Source organism: Oncorhynchus gorbuscha, linkage group LG23 (genome assembly GCF_021184085.1).
Source record: "Oncorhynchus gorbuscha isolate QuinsamMale2020 ecotype Even-year linkage group LG23, OgorEven_v1.0, whole genome shotgun sequence".
In the NCBI taxonomy this organism is placed as follows: domain Eukaryota; kingdom Metazoa; phylum Chordata; class Actinopteri; order Salmoniformes; family Salmonidae; genus Oncorhynchus; species Oncorhynchus gorbuscha.
The window spans coordinates 44,175,029-44,194,777 of record NC_060195.1 but is presented as its reverse complement, the minus strand read 5'-3'; the positions used below and the strand labels follow the sequence as shown (position 1 = coordinate 44,194,777).

General features: G+C 43.9%; 1 protein-coding gene across 1 annotated transcript in view; it reads right to left on the bottom strand.

The window, feature by feature from the left end:
- LOC124010532 (mediator of RNA polymerase II transcription subunit 12-like) overlaps window positions 1–19,749 on the bottom strand; it is an 88,359-nt gene that overhangs the window by 59,852 nt on the left and 8,758 nt on the right. Inside the window, 16 exon segments of the mRNA XM_046323053.1 lie at window positions 1,345–1,465; window positions 8,384–8,528; window positions 8,696–8,923; window positions 9,324–9,455; window positions 9,923–10,086; window positions 10,257–10,400; window positions 10,661–10,779; window positions 11,552–11,696; window positions 15,743–15,877; window positions 16,053–16,112; window positions 16,398–16,621; window positions 17,263–17,389; window positions 17,805–17,936; window positions 18,481–18,617; window positions 18,874–18,973; window positions 19,722–19,748. Of these exon segments, the coding sequence (XP_046179009.1) occupies window positions 1,345–1,465; window positions 8,384–8,528; window positions 8,696–8,923; window positions 9,324–9,455; window positions 9,923–10,086; window positions 10,257–10,400; window positions 10,661–10,779; window positions 11,552–11,696; window positions 15,743–15,877; window positions 16,053–16,112; window positions 16,398–16,621; window positions 17,263–17,389; window positions 17,805–17,936; window positions 18,481–18,617; window positions 18,874–18,973; window positions 19,722–19,748 (2,140 nt within the window).

Genomic DNA, 19,749 nt, shown 5'->3' with positions numbered 1-19,749 from the left:
GACCTAGACAATCCTATACTCAGCTGGCCCCTCCACCAAATGTGTGTTAAATGCACTACAACAAAGCTTTCTTAGTGTCTAACAAGCTTTCTCTACCCTTAAACTTGTTCTGAACACCTCCAAAACAAAGGTAATGGTGGTTTGGTAAGAATAATGCCCCTCCTCCCAAAGGTGTTATTACTACCTCTGAGGGTTTAGAGTTTGAGGTAATAACCTCATACAAGTACTTGGGAGTATGGCTAGACGGTGCACTGTCCTTCTCTCAGCACATATAAAAGCTGCAGACTAAAGTTAAATCTAGGCTTGGTTTCCTCTATCGTAATCGTTCCTCTTTCACCCCAGCTGCCAAACTAACCCTGATTCAGATGACCATCCTACCCATGCTAGATTACAGAGACAATTTACAGATTGGCAGATAAGGGTGCTCTCTTGAACGGCTAGATGTTCTTTACCATTTGGCCATCAGAATTTCCACCAATGCTCCTTATAGGACACATCACTGCACTCTATACTCCTCTGTAAACTGGTCATCTCTGTATACCTGTCGCAAGACCCACTGGTTGGTGCTTATTTATAAAACCCTCTTAGGCCTAATTCTCCCCTATCTGATATATCTACTGCAGCCCTCATCCTCAACAAACAACACCAGTTCGGCCAGTCGCATGCACACACATCCCTGGGTCGCTCCCCTTTTCAGTTCGCTGCAGCTAGCGACTGGAACAAGCTGCAACAAACACTCAAACTGGACAGTTTTATGTCAATCATGGACACTCTTAATGATAGTTGTGGCTGCTTTGTGTGATGTATTGTTCTCTACCTTCTTGCCCTTTTTGCTGTTGTCTGTGCCCAATAATGTTTGTACCATGTTTCGACAACTTCACAGGGGACTTTGAAAACAAGCTGAATGAGGCCTTGATTGGCCATCACAGACAGACAGACACACATTGTGCAGAGTGGGATCAGACACACTGTGGCGTTTGCCTCCTGCTCAGACAGAAAAGACAAAAGTAATGCATTATGAGCATGGGAGTATCTTCAAAGCATAGAGAGGCAGGCAGACAGGGCGCCTGTATACTGTAAACTCATTTATACCGAGACGGCAGAGAGTTCAGGCTAGATTAAATAGAAGAGACTGTGGGATCTAAGAATAAGGCCTGGGTGTTGTTCCTTAGGGCATGCAACAAAAACGCTTCAAAGCATTTAGCAACGGAAAACAAAAATGAACGTTCCTTATTAGACAGAGTACAGGTAGTCAGTCCATCCCTATTTCACGGATTTCTTTTGTTTGGTGCCTCAGGAACAGGACCCTGGCATTGGGTCTGGGGGTGAGAGACGGGCTCTTACCAGCATTGAGTAGGGAAGGGATGGCTACGCATCGGACCAGGTCCTCCAGGAGAAGACACTGACGGGCAATGAGGATGGCTACGAAGGTGGCCAGGGAGTCATGGAAGGAGAGATCGCTGACCTGAGAGAACAGAGAGAAGGAAACACGTATTGGTGTCGAGAGAAAGAGATGCTGGAATGTTACTGTGTGTGTTCCACTCTAATCGTGCCTCTCAGAGCCGGAGGAGCATTCAGCGGGTCGGACACGAGGGGCTCCTATCAATCACGGATAACAAAAACAAAGCCAGCCATGTCGCGGACACCAATGCTGCCCTACCGGACAAGCTAAACACCTTTTTCTCACGCTTTGAGCACCACAATGACTAAGCAGCCAAGGAGAGCCCCAGAGGACAACGAGGGTTACATGGGTATTTTTATAAACTAGGGTCCTAGTGAGAATGTCCTATGCTGGAAAATATATTACAGCTGGTGATAGGTCATTGCTAATAATTTGCCAAAAGTTTTCATGTAATTACATTAAGATATAGCTACAACGCAGCTATCGGAAAGTATTCAGACCCCTAGACTTTTCCCACATTTTGTTAAATTACAGCCTTATTTTAAAATTGATAATTGTTTTTTCCCCTCAATCTACACACAATACCCCTTAATAACAAAGCAAAAATTGTATTTTAGGAATGTTTACAAATGCATTAAAAAAATGCAAACCCGAAATCTCACATTAATATCAGTATTCAGACTTTGTTGAAGGACCTTTGGCAGCGAGTACAGCCTCAAGTTCTCTTGGGGATGACGCTACAAGCTTGGCACACTTGTATTTGGGGAGTTTCTCCCATTTTTCTCTGCAGATCCTTTCATCCTATGTCTGGTTGGATGGAGAGCGTAGCTGCACAGCTATTTTCAGGTCTCTCCTGAAATGTTCGAGTTTTCCTCAAGGATCTCTGTACTTTGCTCCGTTCATCTTTCCCTCGATCCTGACTAGTCACCCAGTCCCTGCCGCTGAAAAACATTCCCACAGCATGATGCTGCCAATACCATGTTTCACCGGTGGGATGGTGCCATGTTTCCTCCAGACATGAGGTTTGCATTCTGGCCAAAGAGTTCATGTTGGTTTCATCAGACCAGAGAATCTTATTTGTCATGGTCAGAGTCCTTTAGATGCCTTTTGGCAAATGCCATTCGGGCTGTCATGTGCCTTTTCCTGAAGAGTGGCTTTCGTCTGGCCACTCTACCATAAAGGCCTGATTGGTGGAATACTGCAGAGATGGTTGTCCTTCTGGAAGGTCCTCTCATCTCCACAGAGGAACTCTGGAGCTCTGTCAGAGTGACCATAAGATCTTGGTCAACTCCCTGACCAAGGTCCATCTCGCTGGATTGCTCAGTTTTGCCGGGCAGCCAGCTCTTGCAAGAGTCTTGGTGGTTCCAAACTTCTTCCATTTAAGAATGATGGAGGCCACTGTGTTCTTGGGGATTTTCAATGCTGCAGAAATGTTTTGGTACCCTTCCCAGATCTGTGCCTCGAAACAATCCTGTCTCGGAGCTGTATGGACAATTCCTTTAACCTCATGGCTTGGTGTTTGCTCTGACATGCGGTGTCAACTGTGGGACCTTCTAGAGCTGTGAGGGGAACGGCACCTCAGTACCTCCAGGCTCTGATCAGGCCCTACACCCAAACAAGGGCACTGCGTTCATCCACCTCTGGCCTGCTCGCCTCCCTACCACTGAGGAAGTACAGCTCCCGCTCAGCCCAGTCAAAACTGTTCGCTGCCCTGGCCCCCCAATGGTGGAACAAACTCCCTCACGACGCCAGGACAGCGGAGTCAATCACCACCTTCCGGAGACACCTGAAACCCCACCTCTTTAAGGAATACCTAGGATAGGATAAGTAATCCCTCTCACCCCACCCCCCCTAAGTTTTAGATGCACTATTGTTAAGTGACTGTCCCACTGGATGTCATAAGGTGAATGCACCAATTTGTAAGTCGCTCTGGATAAGAGCGTCTGCTAAATGACTTAAATGTAATGTAAATGTTCTATAGATATGACCAATCATTTGAAAGATCAATGGAAACAGGATGCACCGAAGCTCAATTTCAGATGCTTCATAGCAAATGGTCTGAATAAGGTATGTTTATATTAACTTTTTTCCAAATTTGCAAACAAATGTTTTTGCTTTGTCATTATGGGGTAATGTGTATAGATTGATGATCTTATTTAATCCATTTTAGAATAAGGCTGTAACGAAACATATTGTGTAAAAATATATATTAAAAAATGGGGTCTGAATACTTTCCCGAATGCAATAAAATTCATAGGTAAATAGGTAAACTCATGTTTAACCCTTTCTCGTGGTTGTTGTCTTGACAGATTTGTTTAAAATCGTGGCACATAATACATTACTTTTCTGTTCTTGTATTTATGGCAGTGTTAAGTAGCTGTAATATCATGTTTTAAGCATTAATTAGTTAAGAATCTTGGATCTAGCTTTCAGTCAAATTTTTATATAGAGATCTAAGAAATCCAGTGTAACTACGTAACATTTGTCGTCTCCTTATGTCAGCATTTCCCAAACTCAGTCCTCCAAGGTCAAAGCTTGATGATTAGTTGATTATTTGAATCAGCTGTGTCGTGCAAAAATCTAAATGTAAATCCGGGGTCCCGAGTAGTGTTTGGGGAAACCCTGCCTTATGGGCACACAAATACAAAATGATGTACAGTATGCGAATGCAAAATCTAATGCTTCTAACTGAAAGAGTCACCTTGATACTTAAAACCTAAATCGATACTGTCAGTAACGTGGTTCTTCGATAATTATGCATAATACTTGTTGGATGTGCATTTGGCGTCTGATTAGTTAGGAAGGAATTTTTATAATTGACATTTAAAATGATGAACAGCTGTTGTGATAGCGCATGTGACGCAACAGCCCAAGTGATAGATAAAAGGTGTTTGCGAGGAATGTCCAGAATATACATTTTGTCTCATTCCTCACGCTGGTGAAGACAGTTGTGCCTGGATCTAATATCCCTATCGAATTGATGTTGAGGGCTTGCATTACAGCAGGGCCTCGTTAGATTTAACAGAGAAAGCATCAAGGTCATGGGTTCAGGTTTTAGTGCCTCGGATTGGACAGTCTACTGTGCTCATTTATATATGATAGACTATGATGCAAAAACGCTATTCCTATTAATTATTCTGGATATAATTATAAAATAAATACACTACCGGTCAAAAGTTTCAGAACACCTACTCATTCAAGGGTTTTTATTTTTTACTATATTGTAGAATAATAGTGAAGACATTAAAACTATAAAATAACACATATGGAATCATGTAGAAAGCAAAAAAGTGTTAAGCAAATCAAAATATATTTCAGATTCTTCAAATAGCCACCCTTTGCCTTGATGACAACCTTGCACACTCTTGGCATTCTCTCAATCAGCTTCACCTGGAACGCTTTTCCAACAGTCTTGAAGGAGTTCCCACATATGCTAAGCACTTGGTTGGCTGCTTTTTCTTGACTCTTTGGTCTGACTCATCCCAAACTATCTCAATTTGGTTGAGGTCGGGGATTGTGGAGGCCAGGTCATCTGATGCAGTACTCAATCACTCTCCTTCTTGGTCAAATGGCCCTTACACAGCCTGGAGGCATGTTGGGTCATTGTCCTGTTGAGAAAATAAATGGATTGGCCCACTAAGCTCAAACCAGGTGTGATGGCGTATTGCTGCAGAATGCTGTGGTAGCCATGCTGGTTAAGTGTGTCTTATTCTAAATAAATCGCAGACATTGTCACCAGTAAAGCACCCCACACCATAACAATTCCTCCTCCATGCTTTACGGTGGGAAATACACATGCAGAGATCATCCGTTCACACACTGTTGGAACCAAAAATCTCATATTTGGACTCCATACCAGACACATTTCCAACGGTCTAATGTCCATTGCTTGTGTCTCTTGGCCCAAGCAAGTCTCTTCTTCTTATTGGTGTCCTTTAGTTGTGGTTTCTTTGTAGGAATTCAACCATGAAGGCCTGATTCACACAGGCTCCTCTGAACAGTTGATCTTGAGATGTGTTTGTTACTTTAACTCTGAAGCATTTATTTGGGCTGCAATCTCTGCAGCAGAGGTAAGTATGGGTCTTCCATCCCTGAGGCAGTACTCATGAGAGCCAATTTCATCATAGCGCTGGATGGTATTTGCAACTGCACTTGAAGAAACTTTTTTTTATATGAACAAGTATATAAATTACACAATTACAAGAAAGTCCTTGCATTTGACTAGCCAATGACTGTATGAACCCTGCTTCAGACCCCTTGACCTTTTCCACATTTTGTTACATTAAAGTCTCATTCTAAAATAGATTACATTAAAAATGCTTCTCATCAATCAATACACAATACCCCATAATGACAGAGCAAAAACAAGTTTAGAAATGTTTGCACATATATATATATATATATTTTTTTTATACACACATATATATATATATCACACACACACACACATATATATATAAATAAATACCATACTAACGTAAGTATTCAGACCCTGCTATGCGCCTCAAAATTGCACTCAGGTGCATCCTGTTTCTATTGAGATGTTTCTACAACTTGATTGGAGTCCACCTGGGGTCAATTCAATTGATTGGACATGATTTGGAAAGGCACACACCTGTCTATATAAGGTCACACAGTTGACAGTGCATGCCAATGCAAAAAGCAAGCCATGCGGTCAAAGGATTTGCCTGTAGAGCTCCGAGACAGGATTGTGTTGAAGCACAGATCTGGGGAAGGGTACCAAAACATTTCTACAGAATTCAGTGGCCTCCCATCTTTCTTAAATGGAAGAAGTTTGGAACCGCAAAGACTCTTCCTAGAGCTGGCCATTCAGCCACACTGAGCAATGATGTGACAAAGGCTTCGGTCACTCTGACAGGGCTTCAGAGTTCCTCTGTGGAGATAGGAGAACCTTCCAGATGGACAACCATCTCTGCAGCACTCCACCAATCAGGCCTTTATAGTAGACTCAGACCATGAGAAACAAGATTCTCTGGTGTGATGAAACCAAGATTGAACTCTTTGCCCTGAATGCCAAGAGTCACATCTGGAGGAAACGTGGCACTATGCATGGTTGTGGCTTCGGGACAAGTCTCTGAATGTCCTTGAGTGGCCCAGCCAGAGTCTGGACTTGAACCCGATCGAACATCTCTGGAGAGTCCTGAAAATTGCTGTGAAGCGATGCTCCCATCCAACCTGACAGAGAATGAGAGGATCTGCAGAGAAAAATGGTAGAAAACTCCCTAAATACAGCTGTGCCAAGCTTGTAGCGTCATACACAAGAAGGCTCATGGCTGTAATCGCTGCCAAAGGCCCTTCAAAAAAAAGTACTGTGTAAAGGATCTGAATTCTTATGTAAATGTGATCTTTTTTAAAAACATTTCATAATAACTTTTTTTGCTTTGTCATTATGGGGTATTGTGTGTAGATTGATGAGGGGGAGAAAAAACAATTTAATCAATTTTTAGAATAAGGCCGTAACATACAATTTGGAAAAAGTCAAGGGGTCTGAATACTTTTAGAATGAACAGTATGGTCATAGGGTAGCCCACAGTTATGGGCCAATTTGCATATTTGTTCCTCAAAGTAAATGGGGAATTGCATGAAACTTCTTTTTATTTTTGTTTCAAACCATTTTTAAATGTTGATCCCAATGTCACACATTGGCTCCAATATTTATAGATTTACCCACTTACGGTCTCCCAAAGACCAACTTAATTCATTCAAACGTGTTAACCATCGTAAGGCTGTTGTTACAAGCTGCATCCCTAGCCGTGTCCTCAGAGCATGTGCATACCAGCTGGCTGTTGTGTGTCAAGACATTTTTAATCTCTCTAGCTCAGGCCGCTTCAAATGTCCAATATCATCCCCATTCCCAAGAAAGGGAAAGGAACTGAAAGACTACCGACCCAACACGCATTTCATCATCATGAAGTGCTTTGACGACCACATCACATCAACCCCCCCCCCCCCCCCGACAGTCGACCCTCTCCAATTCCCCTACTGCCCTGACCGATCCACGGCCGACCCAATCGCCATTGCATTGCATACTGCCCTCACCCACCTGGACAAAAGGAATGCATATGTGAGGATGCTGTTCATTGACTACAGCTCGGCCTTCAATACCATAGTGCCCGCTAAGCTCACCACAAAGCTCATGGCCCTGAACTCCTAATGCAACTGGGTCCGAAACATCCTGACGGGCCACCCCCCAGGTGGTGAAGGTAAGCAACATTACCTCCGACACTGATTCTCCACAAGGGGGCATCCTCAATCCCCTCCTGTACTCCATGAATACCCGACTGAGTGGCCTCAAAAGTTGTAGGCCTAATTGCCAACAACAATAAGACGGCCTACTTGGAGGAGGTAAACACTGATGCCGCGGTACCAGGTAAACAACCTCTTCCATAACGTCAGAAAAACAAATGAGCTGATTGTGAACTTCAGGAGGAACCAGGCTGGGCACGCCCCAATCCTCATAAACTGGGCCGCCATGGAGACGGTAAAACTGGCAAGATCCTCGACATACACATCTCAATGCTGAAGAAATTCAGCCCGTCTCCAAGGGCCTTCACAGTGTTCAACAGGAACACCATCGAGAGCATACTGTCGGGCTGAATCAGTCTGGTATGGCAACTCCACCGCCGTGGATCGCAAGGCACTATAGAGGGCTCAGTATAGGAACATCATGGCAAAATCTGTAAGTCTGGCCAATAGATTCTACCCCCAGATCATCAGGCTACTGAATAGCCACCACTAGTCAGCTATCTGCTTCCATGTCAACCCCACCCACTCCCCCAGTCTTCCAACCCACCCTCTCCCCCTACTCCCCCCACCCCAATGGACATTATCATTGCCACAGTGAATATGTATATTTTATATTTTTATTATTTTATTGTCCTGCATCGGAGCTCAAGAATTTCACTGAGCTGCAGGGCTATTGCGCAGTGTGCGCGTGTAGGTGTGCGTGTGAACACTCACGTCCACGTTGCACAGCAGGTCATTGAAGCCACAGTTGCCATTGTTGGAGGAGCAGCAGAGGGCCTTGAGGACGCCCAGCCACTCAGCACTCAGAGAGCGACAGTACGCAGTCAGCTCCGCACACAGGATCCCAATGTCATTCACTCTGTATAAATAGACACACAGAGATGGGTATTAAACTCATAACACCGTACTATATAATTCATATAAGATACACATAACTGGTTAGTTGACAGTCAAGACTCCTGAATTGTTTTAATGCATCTGGACAATCAATTATTGGTAACGGTTTTATAGAAAAACAGTGCTTGCCTCTCGGGGTCCCGGTGGTCCACGCACACATCCATGAGGACATTGCAGACAAAACTGTAGCGATTGGCGGGGCTGTCGTTGAGGATCTTACCCACCATGCTGTGGTTGAAGTTGTGGGCCGACGGGTTGGCGATGGCCTCCATCATGAACACAGGGTCCCACAGCATATTAGAGTCTGACGGGTCGATGTTACAGTAGATGGAGTTCTTTACCTTGGAGCAGAACTCACTGGACCAGGGAGGGAGAGACATATATTTAGAGAGCCTGGACATTGATGTTTCTGCATTATGATTCATTTACATGGCACTACAACATTCTATGGCAGCAATGTTAGCTCCCAGTTAACATTACATGGGGGATATTAAACAATGCAATGTAACTGAATGTCAAAAAAATGTAACAAATATTCAAAATTCTACAAGTTGCCCCAACTCTCTAAATACATGGCTCTGAGGGAGAGGAAGGACACGGATTGTTTTTAGAATCATTAGACGGCTACCATGTGGGGGCAAATATTTTGGTTTCAACACAATGATTACTTGACTTGGCCCACTAAAACAACGTCATGGAAATGGTAGAACACAATAAAACTGCATTGAACAGTTGATGGTCCATGTTCATGTTTAACCTGAAGATCTCTCCAAACTTGCTCTTGAGGTGACTGCAGGAGGTATAGAGGTCATACAGGTAGGCCAGGATGCAGCGCTCAGCTGAAGAGCAGTCTGCAGGGTTCACCCCTGACTTCACCACGATGCGCAACCTGGTTAATTAAAAGAATTCAACACGTTAATGCAAAACAACAAAGGACAGAACGCTTCCTGTACTAAATGAGATATGGAAGACAGGTTGAATTGAGCTTGCAGGATACAAGGTGACCATTGCAATAGTCCCAAAAGTGCAAACGCCAAAGTATTTGAGGGGTGCATTTGACTCCAAAGTATTTGCTTTAGCTATAATTTTTGATGACCTAGGTCTGAATAAAACAGAGACAGGTTTATTGTCAGTGAATAGCCTAGGTACCTGACTGTTTCTGCATTCAATAACGCCATGTCACTGCCTTGCCCATACAATGGCTAAAGTCGATTCAGACTGGCGACCAGGCTATATAATAGAGCTGAATGCCTAGGGGTTGGATAGCGCCCCAGGCTATTGATGTGAATGACTAAGGGTTGGATGGAATTAGCACCCAGGCTATAAAAGGTGAATAGTTAAGCTTGTGTGACTTACCCGTCAAAGACCTGCGCCGTCTGCTCGGGGTTGAGGATGAGGCAGGAGTGGTACCTCCGCAGCACGGCCACGATGCACAGACACAAGCCCGTGGTGTAGCTGCCCACCAGGCTGGACGACTTGAGCAGCAGCTCTGCCTCCACCAAGCTCAGCTCGTTCAGCAGCTAGAGACACAGGTACACACACACAGGCACGGGAGAGGGGAAGTAAGAGAAGGTTAATTATACAAATATTAAAACCATTCAGGGAATAAAATAGAAAATATAACTATCACTACGAAAACTGTAATTAAATGCTACGATTAAATGCATTGACATTAGAGATAAAGCTGTACCTGAATGGCAAAGTCAATGAGGCCACTAATGTTAAGGGAGTACTCCATGAGGTCAAATATGAACTGGATGTGTTGGACCAGGGGCAGGTGATAGGACATCCCTAAGGCAAAGCTGGTGATCTGTTCAAGAACATTCCTGGACACCTAGTCATAGAGAAGGGAAATAGGCCTACTGTAAATACATTACTGTGAATATCCATAACATTGCAAACTCCAGTATCAAAATAAAAGTAATTGAACATTTCAGTTTGTAGTGAAAGATGTGGTTTCATAGGAATAGTTTATTTAACTGCATATCATCAGTATCTATTTTTACTGAATAACTTCAGAGGATTCCACTAGCAAGTTTTGAAGCACCATTAAAAAAGGTGAGACTGGACTGCTATGGGAGGAGCGTCGCTCACCTGAGAGGTGACCTGGTGCTGGTCAAAGTGGGAGAGGTGCTGAAATTTGGAGAAGATGTCCTGTGCTGTGGGGAAGGCCTCGGGCTTACTCCTCTTCCTCTTCTGTCCTTCATCTCCTCCTGAGAGAGAAAAGAAAATCGACTATTATATATAAGGCCATTCTCAAAGGTTAGAGCTCGTCTGATGACATGTTTATGCCCCAAATGGCACCCCATGCGCTTTTAAAATTCACATTATAAAATAGATTGTGCTCAAATAACACAATTCAAATATTAAAAGGAAAATACAAGTTTATTAAACTATTAAAAGGAAAAGAAGAAATTACTTGAATGAAGTAAGCTAAAGCACTTCAGCCTGAGTAATTATCACTTTTCAAATAACCATTGTTAAGGTCACATGCTCTGAGAAATAAGATGGGTGGCAGCAACTGACAGCTATTAGCATAGAAATCGGACAGGATGAAAATTAAAATTGAATGAAGCTCTATGTAGGAATAGTGCGCTATTTGTGAGGTAGCCCAAGAGCTGAGTCAGCATTTTAAAAAAAGGACAGCATCCATAAAAAAAACTATGTTAAAAAGATAACGGCTCGCTGCAATCTGCACAAACATTATATGCAGTGTGATATACAGGGAGCACATCTGCTGAGAGCTCCATAAATCTATCGTTGAACATCACGACTGGTGCGCAGTCATGTCAGAGTCTCGAGTTTCCAGAACGAGCATAGTCTTTCTTATCCCTCTATGTGAAACATGCTAAAAGCAACTGCAGAGAGAAATACATCAAACATACCATTTTGCACGAGGGAAAACAAGAAGCCCCATAGATAAGATAATACAAGCAGTTACCATCATCAATCATAAAGCATGTAAACCACCAGTAAGGGTCTTACCGGTCTCTGCTGTGCTTTTGCGGTTGAGCACCTTCAAGATGTCTTTGGTGATTTTCTTGATGGCGTGTCTTGCTTCGTCTCGCTGCTTTCCCACGCCGTAGAGCACCACCAGGCGCTGGTTGCACTCGTGACTGGCACTCTCCTCCTGGGAACAACAAGTCAGTCAATGTATGCACTACGCATTGAGTAGTGGAAGTAGTTTATGTAGCCTGAGATCTGAAGACGTATGTTGGCCCTTAACGCTAATGCCTAGACCAGGGATGGGCAACTTTGGAGGGGCTGGGGTTACAAAAAATCCGAACTCATCATGAGTGGCCATACTGGCCCATGGGTCTGAGTACCCACAACCATACCTACCCAGAGCTAGCCCTTACCCTATCCCCCCCCCCATATTGACAGTGTAGAAGAAAGTTTGAGTACATTTTCTGTAATTCTACACATTTTAACATGGGGCATAGAGAAAATGTTAAAGTTATAAAGCAAATTTGCTGCAATTCATTATGCCATGGGGCAGATGAGATTTAGCACATTTTGTCATGGGACAGATTATTTTTTCTTCAGTTTTACAGCAAATTTCCTGCAATTCTAGATATTTTGCCATTAGGTTGAGAGAAATGTTTGCAGTTTTTAATATGATATCGGAAAGTGTGACTAACAAAATCTAATTGGGGCCCCCCGGTCAGATTACTACAAGTTAAAAAAGATAGCTGGTCGCTAGACTAACTCACCAATAAAAAATATTTTTTATCTGCAGTTGCCCATCCCTGGCCTAGACTTTAGCTCAGAATGCTAACTGTGTCAAGGAGTGAGTCAACACATGCATAGTGGAGGTAGTTCACAGGTAGTTCACAGATGCACCCGCATAGGTCCTGGATGTCAGGAAGCTTGGTCCTAGTGATGTACCGGGCCATACGCTGCACCCTCTGTAGCGCCTTACGGTCGTAGGCCAAGCAGTTGCCATACCAGGTGGTGATGCAATCGATGGTACAGCGGTATAACTTGGAGGATCTGGGGACCCACGCCAAATCTTTTCAGTCTCCTTAAGGGGGAAAAGGAGTTGTCGTGCCCTCTTCACGACTGCCTTGGTGTGTTTGGACCATAGTTTTTTGGGGACATGGACACAAAAGGAACTTGAAACTCTCGACCTACTCCACTACAGCCCCTTTGATGTGAATGGGGGCATGTTGGGCCCTCTTTTTCCTATAGTCCCACGATCAGATCTTTTGGGTTGCTCACGTTGAGGGAGAGGTTGTACTGTGTTTCTGACCACCTCCTTATAGGCTATCTCATCGCTGTCAGTGATCAGACATACCACTGTTGTGTCTTCAGCCAACTTAATGATGGTGTTGGAACGGTGTTTGGACATGGAGTCGTGAGTGAACAGGGAGTACAAGAGGGGACTAAGCATGCACTCCTGACTTGCCACCGTGTTGAGGATCAGCATGGCAGGTGTGTTGTTGCTTACCCTTACCACCTGGTAGTCCAGGATCCAGTTGCAGAGGGAGGTGTTTAGTCCCATGGTCCTTAGCTTAGTGATGAGCTTTGAGGGCACTATGGTTTTGAGCGCTGAGCTGTGGTCGATGAACAGCATTCTCACACAGGTGTACCTTTTGTCCAGGTGGAAAAGGGCAGTGTGGAAGGCGATTGAGATTGTGTCATTTGTGGATTTGTTGGGGCGATACGCAAATAGGAGTGGGACTAGGGTTTCTGGGATGATGGTGTTAATGTGAACCATGACCAGCCATTCGAAGCACTTCATGGCTAACGATGTGAGTGCTACGGGGCAGTAGTCATTTAGGCAGGCTACCGTTGCTTTTTGGGGCCTAGGGACTATGGTGGTCTGCATGAAACATGTAGGTACTACAGACTCGGTCAGGGAGAGGTAGAAAATGTCAGTGAAGACACTTGCCAGTTGGTCCACGCATGATCTGAGTACAAGTCCTTGTAATCCATCTGGCCCCACGGCCTTGTGAATGTTGATGTAGTCTTACTCACATCCGATGGCGCCGGAGAAGGCAGACGTTTTGCGCGCCCACAGCCGATTGTGGTTTTTCGTTTGTTTATTTGAGTTGTTTGTTAATTTTTTTAAACTTTCAGTTGAAGGTCGGAAGTTTACATACACCTTAGGAATCGTGAAAAATGTATTTCACAAACATTTAATCCCAGTAAAAATTAGTCAGTTAGGATCACCACTTTATTTTAAGAATGTGAAATGTCAGAATAATAGGAGAATTATTTATTTCAGCTTTTATTTATTTATTTCATCACATTCCCAGTGGGTCAGAAGTTTACATACACTCAATTAGTATTTGGTAGCATTGCATTAAATTGTTTAACTTGGGTCAAACGTTTTGGGTCGCCTTCCACAAGCTTCCCACAATAAGTTGGGTGAATTTTGGCTGGTGTAACTGAGTCAGGTTTGTAGGCCTCCTTGCTCGCACACGCTTATTTAGTTCTGCCCACAACTTTTCTATAGGGTTGACGTCAGGGCTTTATGATGGCCACTCCAATACCTCGACTTTGTTGTCCTTAAGCCATTTTGCCACAACTTTGGAAGTATGCTTGGGGTCATTGTCCATTTGGAAGACCCATTTGCGACCCATTAACTTCCTGACTGATGCTTAAGATGTTGCTTCAATATATCCACATCAATTTCCCTCCTCATGATGCTATCCATTATGTGAAATGCACCAGTCCCTCCTGCAGCAAAGCACCCCCACAACATGACGCTGCCACGCCTGTGCTTCACTGTTGGGATGGTGTTCTTTGGCTTGCAAGCCTCCCCCTTTTTCTTCCAAACATAACGATGGTCATTATGGCCAAAAAATTAATCTTCACAAGGTCCATTGCTGTTGTTCTGGGATTGATTTAGACTTTTTGCACCAAAGTACGTTAATCTCTAGGAGACAGAGCGTGTCTCCTTCCTGAACGGTATGACGGCTGCGTGGTCCCTTGCGTACTATTGTTTATACTGATGAACGTGGTACCTTCAGGCATTTGGAAACTGCTCCCAAGGATGAACCAGACTTGTGGAGGTCTACAATTTTTTTTCCTGAGGTCTTGCCTGATTTCTTTAGATTTTCCCATGATGTTAAGCAAAGAGGCACTGACTTTGAAGGTAAGGCCTTGAAATACATCCTCAGGTACATCTCCAATTGACTCAAATTATGTCAATTGCCTATCAGAAGCTTCTAAAGCCATGACATCATTTTCTGGAATTTCCAAGCTGTTTAATGGCACCATCAACTTAGTGTATGTACACTTCTGACCCACTGGAATTGTGATACAGTGAATTATAAGTGAAATAATATGTCTGTAAACAATTGTTGGAAAAATTACTTGTATCATGCAAAGTAGATGTCCTAACCGACTTGCCAAAACTAGTTTGTTAACAAGAAATTAGGGGAGAGGTTGAAAACCAGTTTTAAAGGATTCCAACCTAAGTGTATGTAAACTTCCGACTTCAACTTTATTTTGTACATAATGTTGCCGCTACCATCTCTTATGACCGAAAATAACTATGACATCAGGACTACGATTACTCACATCAGCTACGGAGAGCATGATCACAGTCGTCCAGAAGACCTGGTGCTCTCATGCATGCTTCAGTGTTTCTTGCCCCGAAGCGAGCATAAAAGGCATTTAGCTCGTCTGGTAGGCTCGCGTTACTGGGCAGCTCACGGCTGGGTTTCCCTTTGTAGTCCGTAATAGTTTGCAAGCCCAGCCACATCCGACGAGCGTTAGAGCCGCTGAAGTAGGATTCAATCTTTCACACTTTGCCTGTTCGATGGTTCGTCTGAGGGCAAAGCGTAATTTCTTTTAAGTATTCTGATTAGCGTCCCTCTCCTTGAAAGCGGCAGGATGTTATGAGTTATCTGAGATCTGCAGACTTGTGTTAGCACCCTTAGCGAATGCCTAGTCTTTAGCTCAAAGGGATAACCGTGTCAAATAGTGAGTACATTTGCGCATAGGATATGTAGTGGAGGTTGTGTGAAAAGCATTACCAGAAAACCTGTAAACATTTGTTACCAATGTAGCGAAAGTAGTTCACAAAGCTTTACTGGGTGATGAGTAAACTTCACTCCCAGAGCCTAGGCTTTTGCCCAGAGGGCTAACATGTCTAGAGTTGCACTGCTAACCCAGAATTAAAATCCATCTGAGCTAGCAAAAACCTCTCTCCGGACTGCTTACCTGGGGGATGGGGAAGTGGGTGGCATACTGGATGTGGCGGGGCTGCTCGTACACCAATGGAAAGGCAGGATCCTGGGCAGTCTTCTCCGGGGAGGGGCTGCCCTTTGACTCACAGTGCATGGGGGGAGAAAACATCTACAAAAAAGAGACAGCTAAAATTAATAGGGCTGTACACAGGATGGAAAGGTTATCCAGAGGTCAATGGGAAAGTAGGATGAAGTACAGTTAAGAATACTATATAGATGTGCCAGGGAGAATATTCACTAGTGCACATTACAGTGGCTGCCAATTTCTGAGACATGATGCTTACCTCATCAAAATTAGTACTCGAGTTGTGATCAATCTCCATTGACTCCGAGAGACCAGTGTCCTGCGAAAAGAAAAAAAGACAATATTTATTTCCCAAATTAATTCAAAAGCAATTAGTTATTACTGATGGGGCGGCAGGTTGAGCCAGTAACCCTAAGGACGCTGGTTCGAATCCCCGAGACGACTATGTGAAAAATCTGTCAATGTGCCCATGAGCAAGAGACTTAACCCTAATTTCTCCTGTAAGTTGCTCTGGATAACAGCATCTGCTAAACGACTCAAATGTAAATGTAGGGTGATTCATCATGCACAATAAAATAACAGCAGCCGCCTCCACAAAACATGCCTCATTCTTGACACTGCTGCCAGCCTCCTTGCGCTCTGATTCGTCCGAGGGCTCATCGCTAGGGGAACGGGGGCGAGGCAGGTGGGAGTCAGAGGCAAGGTCGCCGCGGGAGATGAGCGTGCACATGTAGATGTTGTGGGAGAAGACATCGTGGCGAATGAGCTCGCAGAAGAGCAGCACCTGGTTGGAGAACTCCACGCGCTCGCTCTCGTTGCTCGGCTCAGCTAAGGAGGAGAGACAGAGGGAGATAGTTTGTCACTATACACTCCAGCATTAGCAGCAGTAACAGAAAGGTTTATAATATAATATGACATTTAGCAAACACTTTTATCCAAAGCAACTAACAGTAGTGCACGCATACATTTTTGTACGGGTGGCCCAAGCAAGAATCAAACGTATTATCCTGATGCAAGCGCCATGCTCTACCAACTAAGCCGCACAGGACCCTTATTAAGTTTAGCAAACCCAATACCCATTCCCCACTATCGTGCCGACTTGAACAATACTGTGCTGTTGCGGATGTTTTCTTTTCACATTGTCCTTTTCAGCAATAGGGTGGATGTGTAACTAGACCAGCGCAGTACAGCATAGCTCAAGTCCCAGAGACATAGTAGTGCATAACAACGGGAGACGGTAAATCCAAAAGGGTGCTGGAATAAGGAACAAGATCAAGAGATGCAGAGAGCCAAGCTGGCTCCTAAACGGCACCCTATATTGCATTTATAGTGCACTACTTTTGACCAGGGCCCTGGTGAAAAGTAGTACATTATAGAGAATAGGGTGCCATTAGGGACAGAGCTGCAGACAACCAAAATAAGGAAATATAATTAAATAGTAGTATGAATGAAGTGAAGGGCAGACTCACTGAGCACGGGGGCCTGAGTGTCCAGGAACTGTAGGAGCACGTCCTGAAACACAGGCAGGGTGGCCGCCGAGAGAGAGCCCGATGACACCGAGCCTTTCTCATCCACCACCTCTGACTCACCGCACCTCTGTGAACTCTCAATCATACGCATAGTGTGAGAACCACTGCAATTGAACAAATATACCTTACAGGGGTAGTACAATTTCATTAAACGATTAGGCAACATTGCAAAGAAAAATAGCCTTCTGGAAATACAAAAACCTATACCTCATCTTATGACAGAATGTAAAATCTTGTTATTTAAAGGGGTGTGGCCATCTTCCTCCTTTATGTAATCTCAAGGTAAAAATCTCTTTTGCATGAGAGACATGTTTTGAAGAGGCAACAAAGGAGAATCCTCAGGAACAGCTGTGGCTAAGTGACTCATGGGCCCGTGTCATTATGGAGCAGTCACGGTGCTTTGTGCTTTTTGTGTGTGTGTGCTTTTTGTGTGTGTGTGCTTTTTGTGTGTGCTTGTGTCTGTGTGCACGCCTCTCTTTCACCTCGGCTTCGATCTCCGCCTGTCTCTTCTCCAGTAGCTTGGCCACCACCATGGCCCTGTGGCGGCCAGACCTCTTGCAGCACACCGCCCACTCACACAGTAAGGTCACCACTGCGTCGTCATCAGGGGACATCTACACATAGAGAAACATGTCAGGGCAAAGACCATACAGCACGGAAACCTGTGTCTGGAGAATTATACGCAGTGTTTCTAGAATGTAATAAAATAGAAAAGAGTCGAATAGAACACAGTTAATTGTCCACAGAAGAAGAAATATGTGTTCTTGGGCAGGTAGATTAGTGGTTAGAGCGTTGGGTCAGTAACTGAAAGGTTGCTAGATCAAATCCCTGAGCTGACAAGGCAAAAATCTGTTTTTCTGCCCCTGAACAAGGCAGTTAACCCACTGTTCCTAGGCCGTTGTAAATCAGAATTTGTTCTTAACTGACTTGCCAAGTTAAATAAAGGTTCAATAAAATAAAAAATATACTGTAATGACTAGGGCCAAATGGAATCTTAGGAAGCAGATTTTCTTTTCTCCGCAGTGTTTGTTGGGCTCTTACTCAAACTTTACATTTGAGCTTTTCATCTGCAAGTGCAAATCATTAAAGTCTTCAGATTGACATATGCAGGAGTGCTCACCTTAGAGACCACTACAATATTGATTGGGAAAAAATTACCTCGTGACCGTCTTTGTTCTGGCCCGAGCCAAAGATGCGGTTGTAAAGGGAATCCAGGGAATTGCTGAAGTCTGACTTCTCAAAGCTGTGGTTGTCTAGAACCTCCAAGGTGTGTAGGACCCTCCCAATGGTGAAGCCTGGTGAAAGCAGAAAAATAATTGTGAGGTAAAACACTAAATGTTGCTCATTTCCATTACGCACCTAGGGCTGGATAACCCAAACACAGGTCAAGCCTAGTGCTGGACAAAAAGCATGCTCAATGGAGAATCTCCATTGAAATTGATTTTTAGTCCAAGACTAGTCTCAATCTTTGTCAGGGAAAACAGCCCATAGAGTCATTGTCTGGATGTATTATGTCATTTTATAGGTGCCTCTTAACAGCGGTTTCTTTACCAGCAGTTGTCTCCTGACATTTATCAAAGGACCAGCGGAACTCCACAGCCTGCCCTCGGTCCTTGACCTGCTCCTCTATTTCTCGCACCTTTGCACGGACCTGATGTAAAAGCATAGATAAGACTGAGATAAGCAGATATGGATGTAAATATCTCATGGCTCAAAGTGGAGGAGAGATTGACTTCATCACTACTTGTCGTTGTAAGTGTTGACATGCTAAATGCACCGAGGTGTCTGTTTAAAATACTAGCATGACATGCATGCATCTGACATGCATGCATACTCCACAAGACATGCCACCATAGGTCTCTTCACAATCCCCAAGTCAAGAACAGACTATGGGAGGTGCACAGTACTATGTAGAGCCATGACTACATGGAACTCTATTCCACATCAGGTAACTGATGCAAGCAGTAGAATCAGATTTTAAAAAACAAATACACCTTAAGGAACAGCAGGGCCTGTGAGGAGACGAACACAGGCACAGACACATGATAAGACACCCACTTTTCATACACGTATACAACAATTTTGGATTGTAGATATGTGGTAGTAGAGTAGTGGCTGAGGGAACACACTTAATGTATTATGAAATGTAATGTCATGTAATATTTTAAATTGTATAGAACTGCCTTAATGTTGCTGGACCCTACCTTGGCAGCAGCTAATGGAAATCCTTAATACAAATAGGACAGCTGAGAGGACAAATACAAATCTCAATCTAGTAGGCAAGAGGCATGCAATGATGTTATGCATTTGTCGATTGATTGAAAGGTTTAGTCTCAAAGTGCTGCGCAGCAAACAGCAGGATCAAGAAACCTTGACAAGAACCAGACTCTGGGCCTTACCTGCTGTGTAAAGGTGCCGTTGCCCCCC